Source organism: Acomys russatus, chromosome 17 (assembly GCF_903995435.1).
Source record: "Acomys russatus chromosome 17, mAcoRus1.1, whole genome shotgun sequence".
NCBI classification, from domain to species: Eukaryota; Metazoa; Chordata; class Mammalia; order Rodentia; family Muridae; genus Acomys; species Acomys russatus.
The window spans coordinates 53,896,565-53,913,512 of NC_067153.1; the positions used below are offsets into that span (position 1 = coordinate 53,896,565).

Here is a 16,948-nt window from a genome sequence, read left to right on the forward strand (position 1 = left end):
ATAAGGCATAGAAGCTATGTTGGATCTAATTGGATGCTATACTTGCTGTTAAGATAATGTGAAAACAAAGATTATGAACTGAAATGTGGTCAATTATGTTGTAACAGAAGGATAGGGACAGATGGTTTGATCCATTTCAATACGCTATATGGGTATTAGATGTTTGACTTGTTTTCTGATGATATTACTTTACCTCCTACAGTTGCCCAATCTATGGCAAATAAACTTGCTCAACTTTTAAATGCCTTTAAAGAATCATCTCAAAGGACGAAGAAAGGTGCCAGTGTCTCAGGTATTCAACATGTCAGTCTGTGGCAGTATAATCTGAGTTATGTTGAACTTACAGACACTTGTTTTTTTGGAAGTTGAGATGTTTGCCAGTTATAAAGTCTAGATGACTTGGTAGAGGATGAAAAGAGTGTAGGGTAGTCTTGTGGTTGGTCACAGACCTGAGTCAAATCCATTTGCTGACAATGATCTTAGTGAACATGGAATATTGCTGTGACTTAGGAAATTCTAGTTGTTTTTTGTGTCAGGTAGTTTGTTATCAGATGTTTTGTTATTCCAGTTGCATAACACAGTATGCCAACAGCCTTCAAATTATCTAGTTGAACTGTGAGTGGAAGAAGGATCTGGTGTAGACTATTTACTGGAAAAAGCTTGAGGCAAGGCCTGAGGGAAAGATCCGATGCCGTCTGGAACTGGACCCCAGAGTCTCAGAGGTGGTGCCATATCTTGCCCACTAAAATAAGCTGGGTCCTGCTGAGAATATTAAGTGCATTAAAAACTCATTGTTTTGCAACTTGCCTTTTTATTTGTATCAATGAGAGAGAACTAGTGTCCAGTCTTCACTAGAGAAGGTCAGAGAGGACCTGTTGGCTTGGTTTGTATAGACCTTGGTGAAAATGGGCCTTATGATTTCTAGGGCTCTTGATACCCCATGATCTCCAGAAATCAAGCCGAACATGCCTGTCTCCACACAGTGTAGTTATGAATATTGAGGTATAAGCAAATCATTGTTATGGTTATGATTTTAATATTTCCAGGTGGCTCAAGTGAAAAGAATGGGCTGGAACCATCAGCTGGAGTCTCCACACACTTGGGAGCCCAGTCCCCACACCAGGAAAATCCAACAGCTGCATCTGGTAGTGATCAGACAACTCTAGAGCCTACCACTCCATCCATAGGGGCTGGACCCAGAAATGACGAAAATGAGGGTACCTCAGGTATCCTTACCTGCTCCCATCACAGGGACAACCTATTTATAACATGTACTTTTGTTTTAAAATTTATAGGGAGGAAATACTTGCTCTCATATGGTTATGGATGTGTTTAAGAAGGAAGGGAAAGTTAAAATTAAGTTCAGATTTGGTCTTGAATCTCATTGTTTAGGTGAGGATGAACTACCAAAAGGAGAGAAAGGGCCCTGAATAATTCAGCTCCAGCACTTAGTGTGGCGATGTCTCTCCTTCTTCAGAACAAGTTATTTGTGTTGATGTGTTGGGACGGTTTTCTGTCTTAAAACGTCACTCCTGACATTTGTCAGGGCGCCATCCTCAGAGGAAGACAGCCACCAGGGAACAAGGCAAAGTAGGCTTGCAAGAAGGAGAGATGCATGCAGTGGATCAGGCAGTCAGCCCATGCAGAGTGAGCCAGGGGCATCTATGTGCAGTAATAGTTCATTGTATTTCATTTCTCTGAATGTGAAAGAATTCAAGTTATTTTAATTGGTCATTGCTGAAGGCAGGGTAGAGAGGAACTTGAACTTCAAATTTGTCATTGAAATTCATCCCCTGAGCATAACCTATGCTAAAAGCTGCTTGGGAATCCATGCTCAGGGCATAGATGCAAGGAAAGGCCTAGAAACAACTGTGGATCTAGTTGGATGCTGCTGTCCTTTCTGTCCAATCAATGTTTGTGAGAACAAAGATATCAACTCAATTGTGGCTAATTACATAGTATCAGGTGAATGTGGCAGATGGTTTGAGCTGTTTGTATACAACACATGGATATTAAATGTGTGACTTGGTTTCTGATGATATCACGTTACTTCCTACAGTTGACACATCTATTCCAAAGGGAACTCAAATCATAACAGGCTCAGCAGGTGATGTTGAGAATAATGTGGATGGTGCCACTGTCTCAGGTATTCAAATATCAGTCTGTGACAACATAATCTGAGTTATGTTGAGCTTGCTGATAATAGTTTTCTTGGCAGTTGAGATGTTTGCCTGTTGTAAAGTCTAGGTGCCTTGAAAGAGGACTGAGAAAGTATAGGGAAGTTTGGTGGTTGGTCATGGACCTGCATCAAATCCATTTGCTTTCAATGATCTTAATGAACATGGAATATTGCTGTGACTTTGGAAATGCTAGTTGTCTTTTGTGTCAGATAGTTTATTATCAGATGTTTTGTTATTTCAGTTGCATAACACAGTATGGCAACAGTCTTCAAATTATCTGGCTGAATCGTGAGTGGAAGAAGGATTTGGTGTAGACTGTTTACTGGAAAGAGCTTGAGGGAAGGATTGAGGGAAAGATCAGATGGCTTCTGGAACTGGACCTCAGAGTCTCAGAGGTGGTGCCTTGTCATCCCCACTGAAATAAGCTGGGTCCTGCTGAGAATATTAAGTGCATTAAAAACTCATTGTTTTGCAACTTGCCTTTTTATTTCTGTCAATGAGAGGGAACTAGTGTCCAGTCTTGCCACTAGAGAAGGTCAGAGAGGACCTGTTGGCTTGGTTTGTATAGACCTTGATGAACATGGACCTTATGATTTCTAGGGCTCTTGATACTTCATGATCTCCAGGAATCCAACTATGAACACTGCCAGTCTTCACACAGTGTGGTTATACATAGGGATGCGTAAGCAAACCATCGTTATAGTTATAATTTTACCTCTGCCAGGTGTCTCAAGTGAAGAGGGTGGGCTGCAGCCATCACCTGGAATCTCCACAAACTTGGGAGCACAGTCCACATCCCAGGAAAACCAAGCAGCTGCATCTGGTAGTAGTGAGAAAATGGTAGAACCTACCACTCCATCTATGGGGGCTGGACACAGCAATGACCAAAATGAAGGTACCTCAGATATCTTTACCTGCTCCCATCATAGGGACAACCTGTTTATAACATGTACTTTTGTTTTCAAATTTCTAAGGAGTAAACACTTGCTCTGATCATATGGTTATGGATGTGTTTAAGAAGGTAGGGAAAGTTAAAATTAAGTTCAGATTTGGTCTTTGAATCTCATTGGTTAGGCGAGGATGAACTACCAAAAGGATAGTTCCGGTCCTGAATAATTCAGCTCCACCACTTCGCATGGTGATGTCTCCTTCTTCAGAACAAGTTATTTGTGTTGATGTGTTATGAAGGGTTTCTGTCTTAAAATGTCACTCCTGACATTTTTCAGGGCGCCATCCTCAGAGGAAGAGAGCCACCAGGGAACAAGGCAAAGTAGGCTTGCAAGAAGGAGAGATGCATGCAGTGGATCAGGCAGTCCGCCTATGCTGAGTGAGCCAGGGGCATCTAGGTCTAGTAATAGTTCATTGTATTTCGTTTCTCTGAATGTGAAATAATTCATGTTATATTAATTGCTTATTGCTGAAGAACAGGTAGAGAGAAAGTTGTACCTCAAATTTCTCATCCCCTGAGCATAACCTATGCTAAAAGCTGCTTGGGAATCCATGCTCAGGCCATAGATGCAAGAAAAGGCCTAGAAAGCACTTTGGATCTAGTGGATGCTGCTGTCCTTTCTGTCCAATCATTGTTTGTGAGAAAAAAGATATCAATTCAAAGGTGGCCAATTACGTAGTGTCAGGTGGATAGGGGCAGATGGTTTGATCCATTTCTATACAGTATACAGGTATTAAATGTTTGATTTGTTTTCTGATGATATTACTTTACCTCCTACAGTTGGCCAACATACGGCAAATAAACTTGATCAACTTATAGAAGACTTGATACAATCATTAAAAATGGGAGATAAAGGTGCCAGTGTCTCAGGTATTCAACATGTCAGTCTGTGGCAGTATAATCTGAGTTATGTTGAACTTACAGACACTTGTTTTCTAGGACGTTGAGATGTTTGCCAGTTATAAAGTCTAGGTGACTTGGTAGAGGGTGAAAAGAGTGCAGGGTAGTCTTGTGGTTGGTCACGGACCTGAGTCAAATCCATTTGCTTTCAATGATCTTAATGAACATGGAATATTGCTGTGACATTGCAAATGCTGGTTGTCTTTTGTTTCAGATAGTTTATTATCAGATGTTTTGTTATTCCGGTTGCATAACACAGTATGCCAATGGCCTTCAAATTATATAGTTGAACTGTGAGTGGAAGAAGGATTTGGTGTAGACTGTTTACTGGAAAGAGCTTGAGGCAAGGACTGAGGGAAAGATCCGATGCCATCTGGAACTGGACCCCAGAGTCTCAGAGGTGGTGCCATGTCTTGCCCACTGAAATAAGCTGGGTCCTGCTGAGAATATTAAGTGCATTAAAAACTCATTGTTTTGCAACTTGCCTTTTTATTTGTATCAATGAGAGAGAACTAGTGTCCAGTCTTCACTAGAGAAGGTCAGAGAGGACCTGTTGGCTTGGTTTGTATAGACCTTGGTGAAAATGGGCCTTATGATTTCTAGGGCTCTTGATACCCCATGATCTCCAGAAATCAAGCTATGAACACTGCTTGTCTCCACACAGTGTAGTTATGAATATTGAGGCATAAGCAAATCATTGTTATGGTTATGATTTTAATTTTTCCAGGTGGCTCAAGTGAAAAGAATGGGCTGGAGTCATCAGCTGGAGTCTCCACACACTTGGGAGCCCAGTCCCCACACCAGGAAAATCCAACAGCTGCATCTGGTAGTGATCAGGCAACTCTAGAGCCTACCACTCCATCCATAGGGGCTGGACCCAGAAATGATGAAAATGAGGGTACCTCAGGTATCCTTACCTGCTCCCATCACAGGGACAACCTATTTATAACATGTACTTTTGTTTTAAAAAAAATTTATAAGGAGGAAATACTTGCTCTCATATGGTTATGGATGTGTTTAAGAAGGAAGGGAAAGTTAAAATTAAGTTCAGATTTGGTCTTTGAATCTCATTGTTTAGGTGAGGATGAACTACCAAAAGGAGAAAGGGCCCTGAATAATTCAGCTCCAGCACTTAGTGTGGCGATGCCTCCTTCTTCAGAACAAGTTATTTGTGTTGATGTGTTGGGACGGTTTTCTGTCTTAAGATGTCACTCCTGACATTTGTCAGGGCGCCATCCTCAGAGGAAGGCAGCCACCAGGGAACAAGGCAAAGTAGGCTTGCAAGAAGGAGAGATGCATGCAGTGGATCAGGCAGTCAGCCCATGCAGAGTGAGCCAGGGGCATCTATGTGCAGTAATAGTTCATTGTATTTCATTTCTCTGAATGTGAAAGAATTCAAGTTATTTTAATTGGTCATTGCTGAAGGCACGGTAGAGAGAAATTTGAACCTCAAATTTCTTATTGAAATACATTTCCTGAGTATAACCTATGCTAAAAGCTGCTTGGGAATCCATGCTCAGGGCATAGATGCAAGAAAAGGCCTAGAAACAACTGTGGATCTAGTTGGATGCTGCTGTCCTTTCTGTCCAATCAATGTTTGTGAGAACAAAGATATCAACTCAAAGGTGTCCAATTACATAGTATCAGGTGGATGGGGCAGATGTTTTGAGCTGTTTGTATACAACACATGGATATTAAATGTGTGACTTGGTGTCTGATGATATCATTTTACTTCCCACAGTTGGCACATCTGTTCCAAAGGGAACTCAATTCATAACAGGCTCAACAAGTGATGTTGAAAATAATGTGGTTGGTGCCATTGTCCCAGGCATTCAAAATATCAGTCTGTGACAGCATAATCTGAATCATATTGAAGTTGCCAATAATAGTTTGGTTGGTAGTTGAGATGTTTGCCTTTTGTAAAGTCGAGGGGTCTTGGTAGAGGACTGAAATAGTGTATGGAAGTGTTGTGTGTAGTCATGGACCTGGGTCAAATCCTGTTGCTGACAATGATCTTAGTGACTGTGGAAGATTTCACTTCTACAGCTGAACCACATAAGGGTAATACCACTATGGTGTTAATAGAAGAATTGAAAGACCTATTACCCAACGAAGGAATTGCTGGTGGGGTCTCATATAGTCACCTTTCAGTGCAGCAATGGAAGCTGAAGTAAGCTAAGCTTGCAAAGCCCTCTTTTTTTTTAGGCATGCAATATTTGCCAGTTGTGATGTCTAGGTGCTCTGGTAGAGGACTGGTAAAGTAAAGGGCACAGCTGTGATTGTTAAGGAGCTGGGTCCAAGCACTTTCCTGACAATGATATTAGTGAACATGGAGGAAGATTTCACTGACAAGTTAGAGTTCTGTTGTGTTTCCCGTTAGACGGTTAACGATCAGATGTCTTGCTGTCTTCTAATGTCTAACCTGACATTGCTCTTTGGCAACATTAAGACTAAAATTGTGGCTGGGCGTGGTGGCGCACGCCTTTAATCCAAGCACTCGGGAGGCAGAGGCAGGCGGATCGCTGTGAGTTCGAGGCCAGCCTGGTCTACAAAGTGAGTCCAGGACGGCCAAGGCTACACAGAAAAACCCTGTCTCGATAAACCGAAGGGGGGGAAAAAAAAAGACTAAAATTGTGATAAGAGAATAAGAGAAGGTAGGATGGAAAGAAGGAGAGATATTGGAGGAATATCAGCCAGTCAGCCTAAGTGAGATATAAATCTAGCCAAGAGTTTAGAGCATTTCATTTCTCTGAATGTTTTGGAGTTTGAGTTATTTCAGATGGCCCTTGGTGAAGGAATGGCACAGAGAAATTTGAACTTGAAATTTCTGGTTGATATTCATTTTCTCACAGTTGCTTGGGAATCTATCCTCACGGCGTTGATTCAAGAAAGCACATGGAAGCAAGGGTGGATGTAGTTTGGAAGCTGTACTTTGTGTCAGTTCAGTGTTTGTGAGAACAGAGCAAAATGAACTAAAAGGTGGTAGATTATGTATGGTCCGTGGTTAGGGCCAGATAGTTTAAGGTTTATGAATACAAAGTATGAATAATAAATGTTTGGCTTTCTTTCTGATGAGATCACTTTACCTCCTACAGTTGGTATGTCTATTCAAAATGGTATACAAGGGTTAACAAGGGATTTAACAGACAAATTTGGAAGCCAAAGGACTGATATTAAGGCTCTGTTAGTCAAGTCTTAGTGTTTGACAATCACATCTGCCTTGTGCTGAGCTTCCAAACCCCTGTTTTATTTGCATTTGTGATATTTGCCAATTCTAAAGTCTGGGTTTCTTGGTAGAGGACTAGTAAAATGAAGGGCAGAATTCTGGTCAGTCATGGATCTGGGTCAAAGCCCTTTGCTGACAGTGATCTTACTGATCATGGCAGAAGATTTCTCTGACAATTCTGAATCTGGAGGTGTTACCTGCCAGTTATGTGATCATTAGGTATATTTTTATTGTCTTTGTATAATACAAAGAAGACTTTCTACTAACCTTGATGACTGAATGGAAGAGGTTTAGGAAAAGCATGGAAAGGATGGGATTTTGTGTACAGTATTTACTAAAAAGAATTTTGGGGTCATGTGTGATGGAAAGAGCAGAATTCTTCTGAATTTGGACCCATGAGTGTCTGTGGTGATTTTATTTCTCTCCTCTTTTACTTTGCTGGGTCAATTTAAGAATTTTAAATGGTTCCAAATGCTACTCTTTTGTAACTTGCATTTCTCTTTCCAACAAAGGGAGAGAACTGGTTTTTCCAGATTCATCAACAGAAAAAAGGAAGAGTAAGTGTTTTTGTTCATTTGTCTGTTTGTTTGGAGTTTTTCTGATTTGAATATACTTTGTGGTCATGGTTATAGTAATGTAGGCTTTGAAGGAAAAGTGGACATATTTCTGAGAGCTCTAGATACCCTAGGGTCTCCGGTACTCTAGCTGTGAACATCTTCGTCCCCACAGAGTGCAGATAATAAGACAAATGCATAGCCAAAGGCATCCTAGTGATTACAATTTTAGCTTTGCCTGGTGACTCAAATGAAATAAGTAGGCAATGCTCATCAGTTGGAGCCTCCACAGGTTTAGGAAAGCATCATATCCAAGATCCTGTGTTTAATGGAAATGCGGGGGGGGGGGGCAGAGGAAGGAATGGAGAAGACAGCAGTGACTCTTCTGGTGTTGGAAGCTTGAACACTGGAAATAAGAGTGGCTCAGGCATCTTGATCGATCTACATGTCATTCCTAAACTATTCCAGCAAGTGGCCTCCTTCCTAATTATTCTTAACCATGTTTGATCTTCCATCAGGAAACAATAATTTGTCCTCTGTGTCTGGAAATAATACAAGAAGTCATGTTTCAACCCGCACTGCTCCCTCTGCAGAAAATGAACTTGCTGGCACTGCTGTTAGTGCCAGAGGTGCATGCTCTCCTGACACTCCCGAACCTGGATCTTCCTCTGTGGTTTAGATATTTAGAACAATTTCTTATTTGAAAAAAAAAATCATGATTCTTGAAATCTAATTTTAAAGCAGTGAAAATGATTAACATTCACATTCATAATTTACAATCAAGTCAGATTTTTGCTGATCTATTTAGTTATTAACGTGAAGAGTCAGGGCTTGTCTGTCCTCTTCCTTACCTTTGTTCTAAGGTGATTTGGATTCTGCTGTAGTAGTTAGTGTCATTGTGCTTATGTTTGGCTTAATCTTTATATCCTGGATGTGGAGTTGACTGGCTAGGTAATTTTTGCAGATGTGTTTTGGAGATGCATAGCCAAATTGATCCTTTTTGTGTGATATCGTAGAAAATTCTGTAAATTGTAGGATATAGGATGATATTCGTGACTGGTGGGCCATCCACTTTGGTAGTGTTAACTCTTTGGAATTAGTACAGGAAATGGCCACTCACACCAGTGTTAGCCTGAGACTCTTGAATGAAATGAGTATTCAGAAAATATCCAGTATTCATTAGAACAGGGTATTAGGTTTACTATCTGGTTACTGTGAGAAACCTAAAATTCAGGTGATGTGTCATTTTGTTATAATGCTGGCTTTAGCTCAGGATTGACTATTAATGAATTTGCGAAAAATGGCTTTGTCATACAGCAATAAAATTGTATTTTAGTTGTGCTCCATCTTTGGATATAAAAATTTATAGTCACCACATATGTTAAACTAATAAAATTTAAATAATCATCCTTTGTTGCTGATTTTATTCAATTGTTATTTGATGGAGGCAGTCAAGAGACACTGAGTCTTTGCATCCCGTATTTGTTGGCATGAGTTCAGATACCCAAGCCTCATTTTTTTTTTCTGTCGAAAAATGTATTCAGAATTAGCATCTCTTTACAAGCAATGTTGAAGTTAATTAGAGACAGGTTTTTAACACAATTTTTAATGTAGTCATTAAGGGAAAGAGGATGATGCTTAGGGAAAGAACACATTTGATAGCAGGGTGTTGCCTCTCAAGAGAGAATGACATTTAAGTATGTCTGTCTATCTAAGCATGTATGTATGCATACATGCATGCAGCTATCTATCTATCTATCTATCTATCTATCTATCTATCTATCAATCATCTATCTATTTACCCACCTTCTATCTGTCTACTGATCAATCTATCAATATTTCTCTATAGTGCTATGATTTTTTTTAAATTTGGTTTTTTGAGATAGGGTTTCCCTGTATAGCCTTGGCCATTCTGGACTCCCTTTGTAGACCAGGCTGGCTTCAAACTCACAGAGATCCACCTGCCCCTACCTCCCTGAGTGCTGTGATTAAAGTGTGTGGCAGCACTCCCGCCTATCTGTATGATTTTTGTGCTTTTGAAATTACCCTGTTCAAAAACTAGAGATTATGCAAAGTACCTTGGAAACTCATTTTTGTCTATGAAATTTTTCTTTAGCAGAGGCATAATGTGATGTAGAAGTGCACTGGCAGGATTTCAGACTGATGAAACTCTTAGCAGTGCCTAAAGAATTCTCTCTCTATGTTGGGCTACAACATGGTTTATAATCTTGTTTCTGAGACTATCTCAATTTTCAGGAAACAGGGGAGCTTGGCTTCTTTTTTCAATGTCCCTTAACTTTCCTTGTGACTCTATCCTATCTTCATTTCTTTCAACTTTTCTATTTTCCCTTATGTGTTGCTGATGACTGAAGTTCAATTTTCTGAAGCTTTCTAAGGTTGAATATCATTGTATAGGCTACAAAGGTAAAAAGTTGTGACATTTCTGATCTAGGGAATATACAACAACATATATATATATATATAAAATTGATCATTGTGTCTCATTCTGAAATTAGCACTAAAAATAAAAAGATCCTTATCTGCTATGAGTTCAATATATTGCTATTAACTATTAAAATTTAAGGAAACATTGCATAGGTTGTCTTTAGAGGATAGAAGGCACATTGCCGAAGGTGCCAGGTGTGCACAGATAGGACTCCACCTTAATAATGGCAGGGCTTCCCTTGAGCTGTGGTCAGAAGATCAAGGCTACTTGCTTGTTGGAGGCTGTGCTCATCACTGTAACTTTTCAGTGTAGGAGTGAGAGCCCCTGGATTCTGAAGTTAGGGAACTTTTGTTTGCTCATTTTTCCTGCTGCTGTTAGAGGTCCTTTCTCATGTAGTACCCTCAAACTCTTGTTAATCAATAAAAATGGAAGCTAAATGTTCATATCATTGAATAAGCAGATATTGTCCAACTATGTTGAAAAATGAGAAGACCTTCAGGATGCTTTGTCATCTTCCCCCAGTGACCTTTCCTTATACCCCAAGAGATCCTAAAGTACAACTCTCACTAATCCACCCTGGGGAAAATCTTTGCTTCCACAAAACCATTTAGTGTGAACAGATGCAATCCACATGATTCTGGATCTCCATGTCTGATCAAATAAACAACCCCCCCCCAAACCAAACCAAACAAAAACAAAAATAACAACAGAAAACCATTTTCTTTACAATTATGGTGAATTCCTGTTTGTGAATAGGGATCCATCCTCATAGACAAAGGTTCCATACTAACTAAAGAGGAGCCAGTTGACAGAGCTGCTCTTTCACAGGGGTGACCCACATGCCATCATCCTAAATCTGAAGTGGTCCTTCCTGATCATCTGGTAAAACTTGACGTACTGTATGTAGGAGACTAATTTTATTGGGGCTTAGGCACAACCCCTGTTTGGGCTGATTCTCTGCTAAAGAAAAATGTCCTCATGCCTGATTTGGAGACGTAACATTTAGGGCCATAAACATTAAGCTTTGGAGCTGTTTAAAAGATGAAAGATTTGCATTTCCCTGATGACTAAGGAGGTTGAGCATTTCTTTAAGTGTTTCTCAGCCATTTAATATTCCTCTGTTGAGAATTCTCTGTTTAGTTCCAAGCCCCATTTCTCAATTGGGTTATTTGGTTTGGTGGTGTTTAATTTTTTGAGTTCTTTATATATTTTGGATATTAGACCTTTGTCAGATGTAGGGTTGGTGAAGATCTTTTCCCAGTCTGTAGGCTGTCGCTTGTTCTCTTGACAGTGTCTCCTGTCTTACAGAAGCTTCTCAGCCTCATGAGGTCCCATTTATTAATGGTTGACATTAAGGCCTGGGCCGTTGGTGTTCTGTTCAGGTTAGAACATTATGATAGGCAGATTTGGGCCCAGGGGTCCTGCTCAAACTAAGGCACCAGCCAAGCACAATACAGGCGGTAAACTTTAAACCCCTACCCAGATCTAGCCAATGGTCAGAACAGTCTCCACAGTTGAGTGGAGAGTGGGATATGACTTTCTCACGTACTCTGGTGCCTCACATTTGACCATGTCCCCTGGACAGGGACACCTGGTGGCACTCAGAGGAAGGACAGCAGGTTGCCAAGAAGAGACTTGATACCCTATGAGCATATACAGGGGGAGGTAATCCCCCTCAGGAACAGTCATAGGGGAGGGGAATAATGGGAAAATGGGAGGGAGGGAAGAATGGGAGGATATAAGGGATGGGATAAACATTGAGATGCAACAAGAATAAATTAATAAAAAAAATTTAAAAAGATGAAATATTTTTGTAAGTTAAGTTGCTAGTACTATTTCCAGTCATACTTTGTATAAAGCAGATACCCCCTGGACAGTAGAAATCCATACACCCTACAGGCTTCTTCCATGTATCCATCAAATACTGCTATGCCTGGTCTAAAGGAGAGTTAATTTCAAGGTAAATCTGGCTTATTGGAATCAGTTAAAAAGAAATTAAAAGCTTAAAACCTAAACATTGACTATGTATTGAGAATGCAGTTAGACAGGGAAGAACCATTTCAGGAAATAATCCAGTGGGTGATAAGCCTGGAATGGGGACAGTGGACATGACTGTAACATCACCATAAGAACAATTCCTGAAAGAAAGCATTGAAGTAACTTACACTATAGCTGCTCAGATTTATAAGTGATGCTTAGCATTGTTTTTATGAAGTTCACATGTCCTTCCTCTTATTTGAAGAAAAACTTCAAGTCTTCCAACAGTTTCCTATGATTACCATTTTACCCTTAGAAAGTTTCCGAGGCTCTTAAGATTCAGAAAGTGATGGTTTTGTTATAGAGAACACCTTCCTGAATTATTTTAGTTCCAGTACGCTAATGCTTCTGTCTGCCCAGAAATATTTACATTCTTTAAGAGGTGTTAGAGAAAAATCAAGCTGTCAGCATCCCATGCTCCCCACTGCATAGCCAGTGGTTTGGTCACAACTACCAAGTTATTATAGTGAACACAACACGTGATGAGATTAGTTTGCCTTGTGAACCTTTTTCCAGGTGACTCGAGTCATGGGGTCCTTTGAACACTTTGTGCCACAGAATTTAATAGTTTGCCTTGATCCCGACAGCCATTTTTCATCAAATCAAGAAGTTGGCCTGGGACTGTCCCTTCAGTTATGAGTGACAACTGTTAAAGTCATGCCTTTATCATTTTGTCATATAGAAGGCAAAAAGTTTTCTTTGTATAAATCAACCCCGGGCTGATAACATTAACTCCTTTTAACATCTGTACATCAAGGGTTCAGCAATTCTTTTGGTTTAGGATGCTCTCCCTTAACAGCGGTCACTACATCAATTCATTTAGAAAAGAGTCCTGGATTATCTATCAGTTATGGAAGAAAACAATTCCTCCATAAAGGTTTTTAGCGGCTACGCAATGACAGCTACAGCTGCTTGAGGCTGGCGTCCACAGGAAATATCGGGCAACTTTTTCATAGCAGTGCCAAGCACTGTTCCTTTAAAAACAAAACAAAACAAAACAAAACAAAACAAAACAAAACAACCCCCTTTACTTCCCTAGGGTTTCTGTGAAGGGCCTGTGGTTTTGCTTGGGGAAATACTCCTGTTCCAGGGATGGGGCTCTCACCATTGGGGCTTATTCTTGTGTCTGTGACCATTTTCCACTGGCACTTTGTTTATGTTTTGTCACTGTTGCTGACACTACAGAGACCAAGTTTAAAAATTGATACAGGTGTAGCAAGTCACTATAATGTTCGTGTTTGAGGCTCCTTCTTAATGTCTAAAGACTATTGACTGATAAAATAAGTTCTACCAATATCTGAGCTTATGACAATTTAAAAAATAAGAAGAGACTTGATACCCTATGAGCATATAAAGGGGGAGGAAGTCCCCCTCAGTCACAGTCATAGGGGAGGGGAATAAGGGGAAAATGGGAGGGAGGGAAGAATGGGAGGATACAAGGGATGGGATAACCATTGAGATGTAATAGCAGCCTTATTCATAATAGCCAGAACATGGAAACAGCCTACGTGTCCCTCAGTAGAAGAATGGACTAAGAAACTGTGGTACATTTACACGATGGGATACTACTCAGCTATTAAAAACGAGGAATTCCTGAAATTTGTGGACAAATGGATTGATCTAGAAATTATTATAATGAGTGAGTTCACCCAGAAGCAAAAAGAGACAAACGGTATATACTCACTTATATCAAAACACTAGTCCAAGGGATAGGTACCATGAAAATCTTTACTTACCAAGAAAGTGGATCAGAGGAGATGTAATATGAATAAATTAATAATAAAAAGATTTTGAAATATTGCCAACTTAAAAACACACACACAGTATATTTTATGGATTAAAAAACATGTTTCATCCTTCATAAACCTTTGTTGCCCACACTATGGTTTTTTCATCATCTGTCCATTTCTGTTTTACTTTTAAACAAAACCTTTTACATCTCTTAAATTCCTTGTTCAACCACTTTCTCTTTAAAACCATTCAAAAATATATTTCTGTACCTAAAAGTTTTCCTATCTTTATATTACTTGATGCTTCCTTCTTGATTTACTATTTATAAAATTTCTTATATATATATATATATATATATATATATACATATATATATATATATATAGTACACATATTACAATCAACTTTAAATCATATCAGCAATGCCTTTAATTCTAGCATACATTTTAGAAATTTTCTCTACATGTTATTTTTTATTAATTAAACATTTATTTTTACATATACATTTATACTATCACACATATATACAATAAGCTACCTATAGCAAGAACAATGGTGACACAATCAGGAATTATATAAATGTTACATTCTTAGTGTTTTGGCCATTTGTATTTGGCAGTCTTGAAGAAAACATCTTTCCTATTTTGGTGCATCGAAAATTCTGAATGTAAATCAATTTCCATCACGTCTTGTCATTATCAACTTAAAAATTTTATCTAGACCTAAAAAACATCATAAGACCTACACAACTAAGCTTCATTGTAAAACTAAGCTACTTGGTCTTCAACTCCATCAGAGACTTGAAAAGGAGTATGCCCGGAGTGCAGGTTAGTAGCTTTCCAAATGAGAAGATGACAGAGACAGTTTTTAGAAAAAGTGATGCTATTTTAATGGAAACACGAGAAACTACAGTTAAACAGAAAGAACACTGACATTTCATCTTTAGCATCTAACAGGTATAAATACAGGCAAAGCCTAGACCTATGCAGTCTTCTCTTACTGATAAGACTACTTGTTGATAGATTTGTCAAGGTAATATAACCAGAATTAATTACCTCATGTTTCTGCTGTGGGAAAATTACCAATCAGAGACTTTTCTTCCATTTGTATGTTGAAATATGACTGCTTTGATTTTCCCAACAAGGAGAGATTTAGTAAATAGAATTATGATTTATTTATTTATTATTTTATGGTGTACCAATGGCAATAAGTCTAGTAGCAATGAAAGGTACTGTATTTCTTTTGTTGTTGTTGCTTTTCCAAAGTTTAGGCCTTTTTCCTATTATTGAAAATAGATCTTTAATGAATATATATAATGTGATTGCAATTTTCACCCCCTTACTCCTGCAAGTTCCTCCCCACTTCCCTCTCAACCAGATCCAAAGCCTTTCTAAGTCTCTAATTAGAAAGCAAACAGATATTTTTAAAAAATCATAAACTGAGATAAAATAAAAACAAACACATAATAGGACAAAACAAGTAAAGAAGAAAAAGATTGAAAGAAAAAACACATTAAATAAATATAGATGTGTAGACACACAGGAATTCCATAAAAACACAGAAGAACTAGAAGCCATAATACATACAAACGGATTTGTAAGGTTAAAAAAATGTCATGACTTAGTATTATGAGACAAAGAACTTTAGAAGATGTAATTGGGTTCATGTCTGTGTTGGTTATGGTGCCTGCCTTTGAGAATGGTTAGACCCAGCTATTACACTCCTTGGAATATACCCAGAAGATGCTCCAGCACACAAGAACATTTGCTCAACCATGTTCATAGCAGCCTTATTAATAATAGCCAGAATATGGAAACAGCCTAAGTGTCCCTAAGTAGAAGAATGGATAAAGAAACTGTGGTACATTTACACTATGGAATACTACTCAGCTATTAAAAACAAGGAATTCCCGAAATTTGTAGATGAATGGATTGAACTAGAAATGATCATAATGAGTGAGTTAACCCAGAAACAGCAAGAGTCAAATGGTATATACTCACTTATATCTGGACACTAGCCCAAGGGGCATGTCCCATGAAAGTCTTCACTTACTAGGAAAGTGAATCAGAGGGGAAAACTTCCTATTGGGACTCTAGGTGAGAGGAGCATGGGAGAATGGGGAAATTGAAGGATGCAGAGGGTCCTGGAAACCTACAAGTAGAACATTATGATGGGCAGATCTGGGCCCAGGGATCCTGCTCAAACTATGGCACCAGCCAAGGACAATATGTGCAGTAAACATCAAATCCCTACCCAGATCTAGCCAATGGACAGGACATTCCCCACAGCTGAGTGGAGAGTGGGGACTGACTTTCACACGTAGTCTGGTGCCCCATATTTGGCCATGTTCCCTGGATGGGGAGGCCTGGTGGCACTCAGAGGAAGAATAGCAGGCTACCAAGAAGAGACTTGATACCCTATCAGCATATACAGGGGGAGGAGGTCCCCCTCAGTCACAGACATAGGGAAGGGAAATAGGGGGAAAACGGGAGGGAGGGAGGAATGGGAGGATACGAGGTATGTTATAACAACTGAGATGTAATATGAATAAATTAATAAAATATATTTAAAAAAAAAAGAATGGTTAGTTTCCCCAGTGAGACTACCTTGGAGAAAACTTAAGTTTTTCTTTGCAGCTGATTATTAGTTGGAAATAGCTGCTGGGTTAGAGATGGGGCATATATCTTGGACACTGGTTCTAGTTTTCTTGATACCCACAGTAAAAACATCGCTCATTTAATTAGTGTTTTTCATATACACAGTTCCTATGGCCAAGAATTCACTGTTCAACTGACATCTTGGATTGATATCTGAATGTAATACAGGTCTTTGTGAAAGCAGTTCTCACTGACATTGAGATAAGATTTTTTTTCATCCCTGTGTGCATAATTCTTTGCTCTCTCTCTTAACAAATTCTAATGTGAT

The 16,948-nt window shown here is 39.2% G+C and overlaps 1 protein-coding gene across 1 annotated transcript in view; it reads left to right on the plus strand.

The window, feature by feature from the left end:
• Muc19 (mucin 19, oligomeric) overlaps positions 1-16,948 on the plus strand; it is a 76,482-nt gene that overhangs the window by 24,989 nt on the left and 34,545 nt on the right. The window contains exons 6-7 of the mRNA XM_051159378.1: positions 1,047-1,226; positions 4,757-4,936. Coding sequence (XP_051015335.1) covers positions 1,047-1,226; positions 4,757-4,936 — 360 coding nt within the window. The remainder of the gene's footprint in view (positions 1-1,046; positions 1,227-4,756; positions 4,937-16,948) is intronic.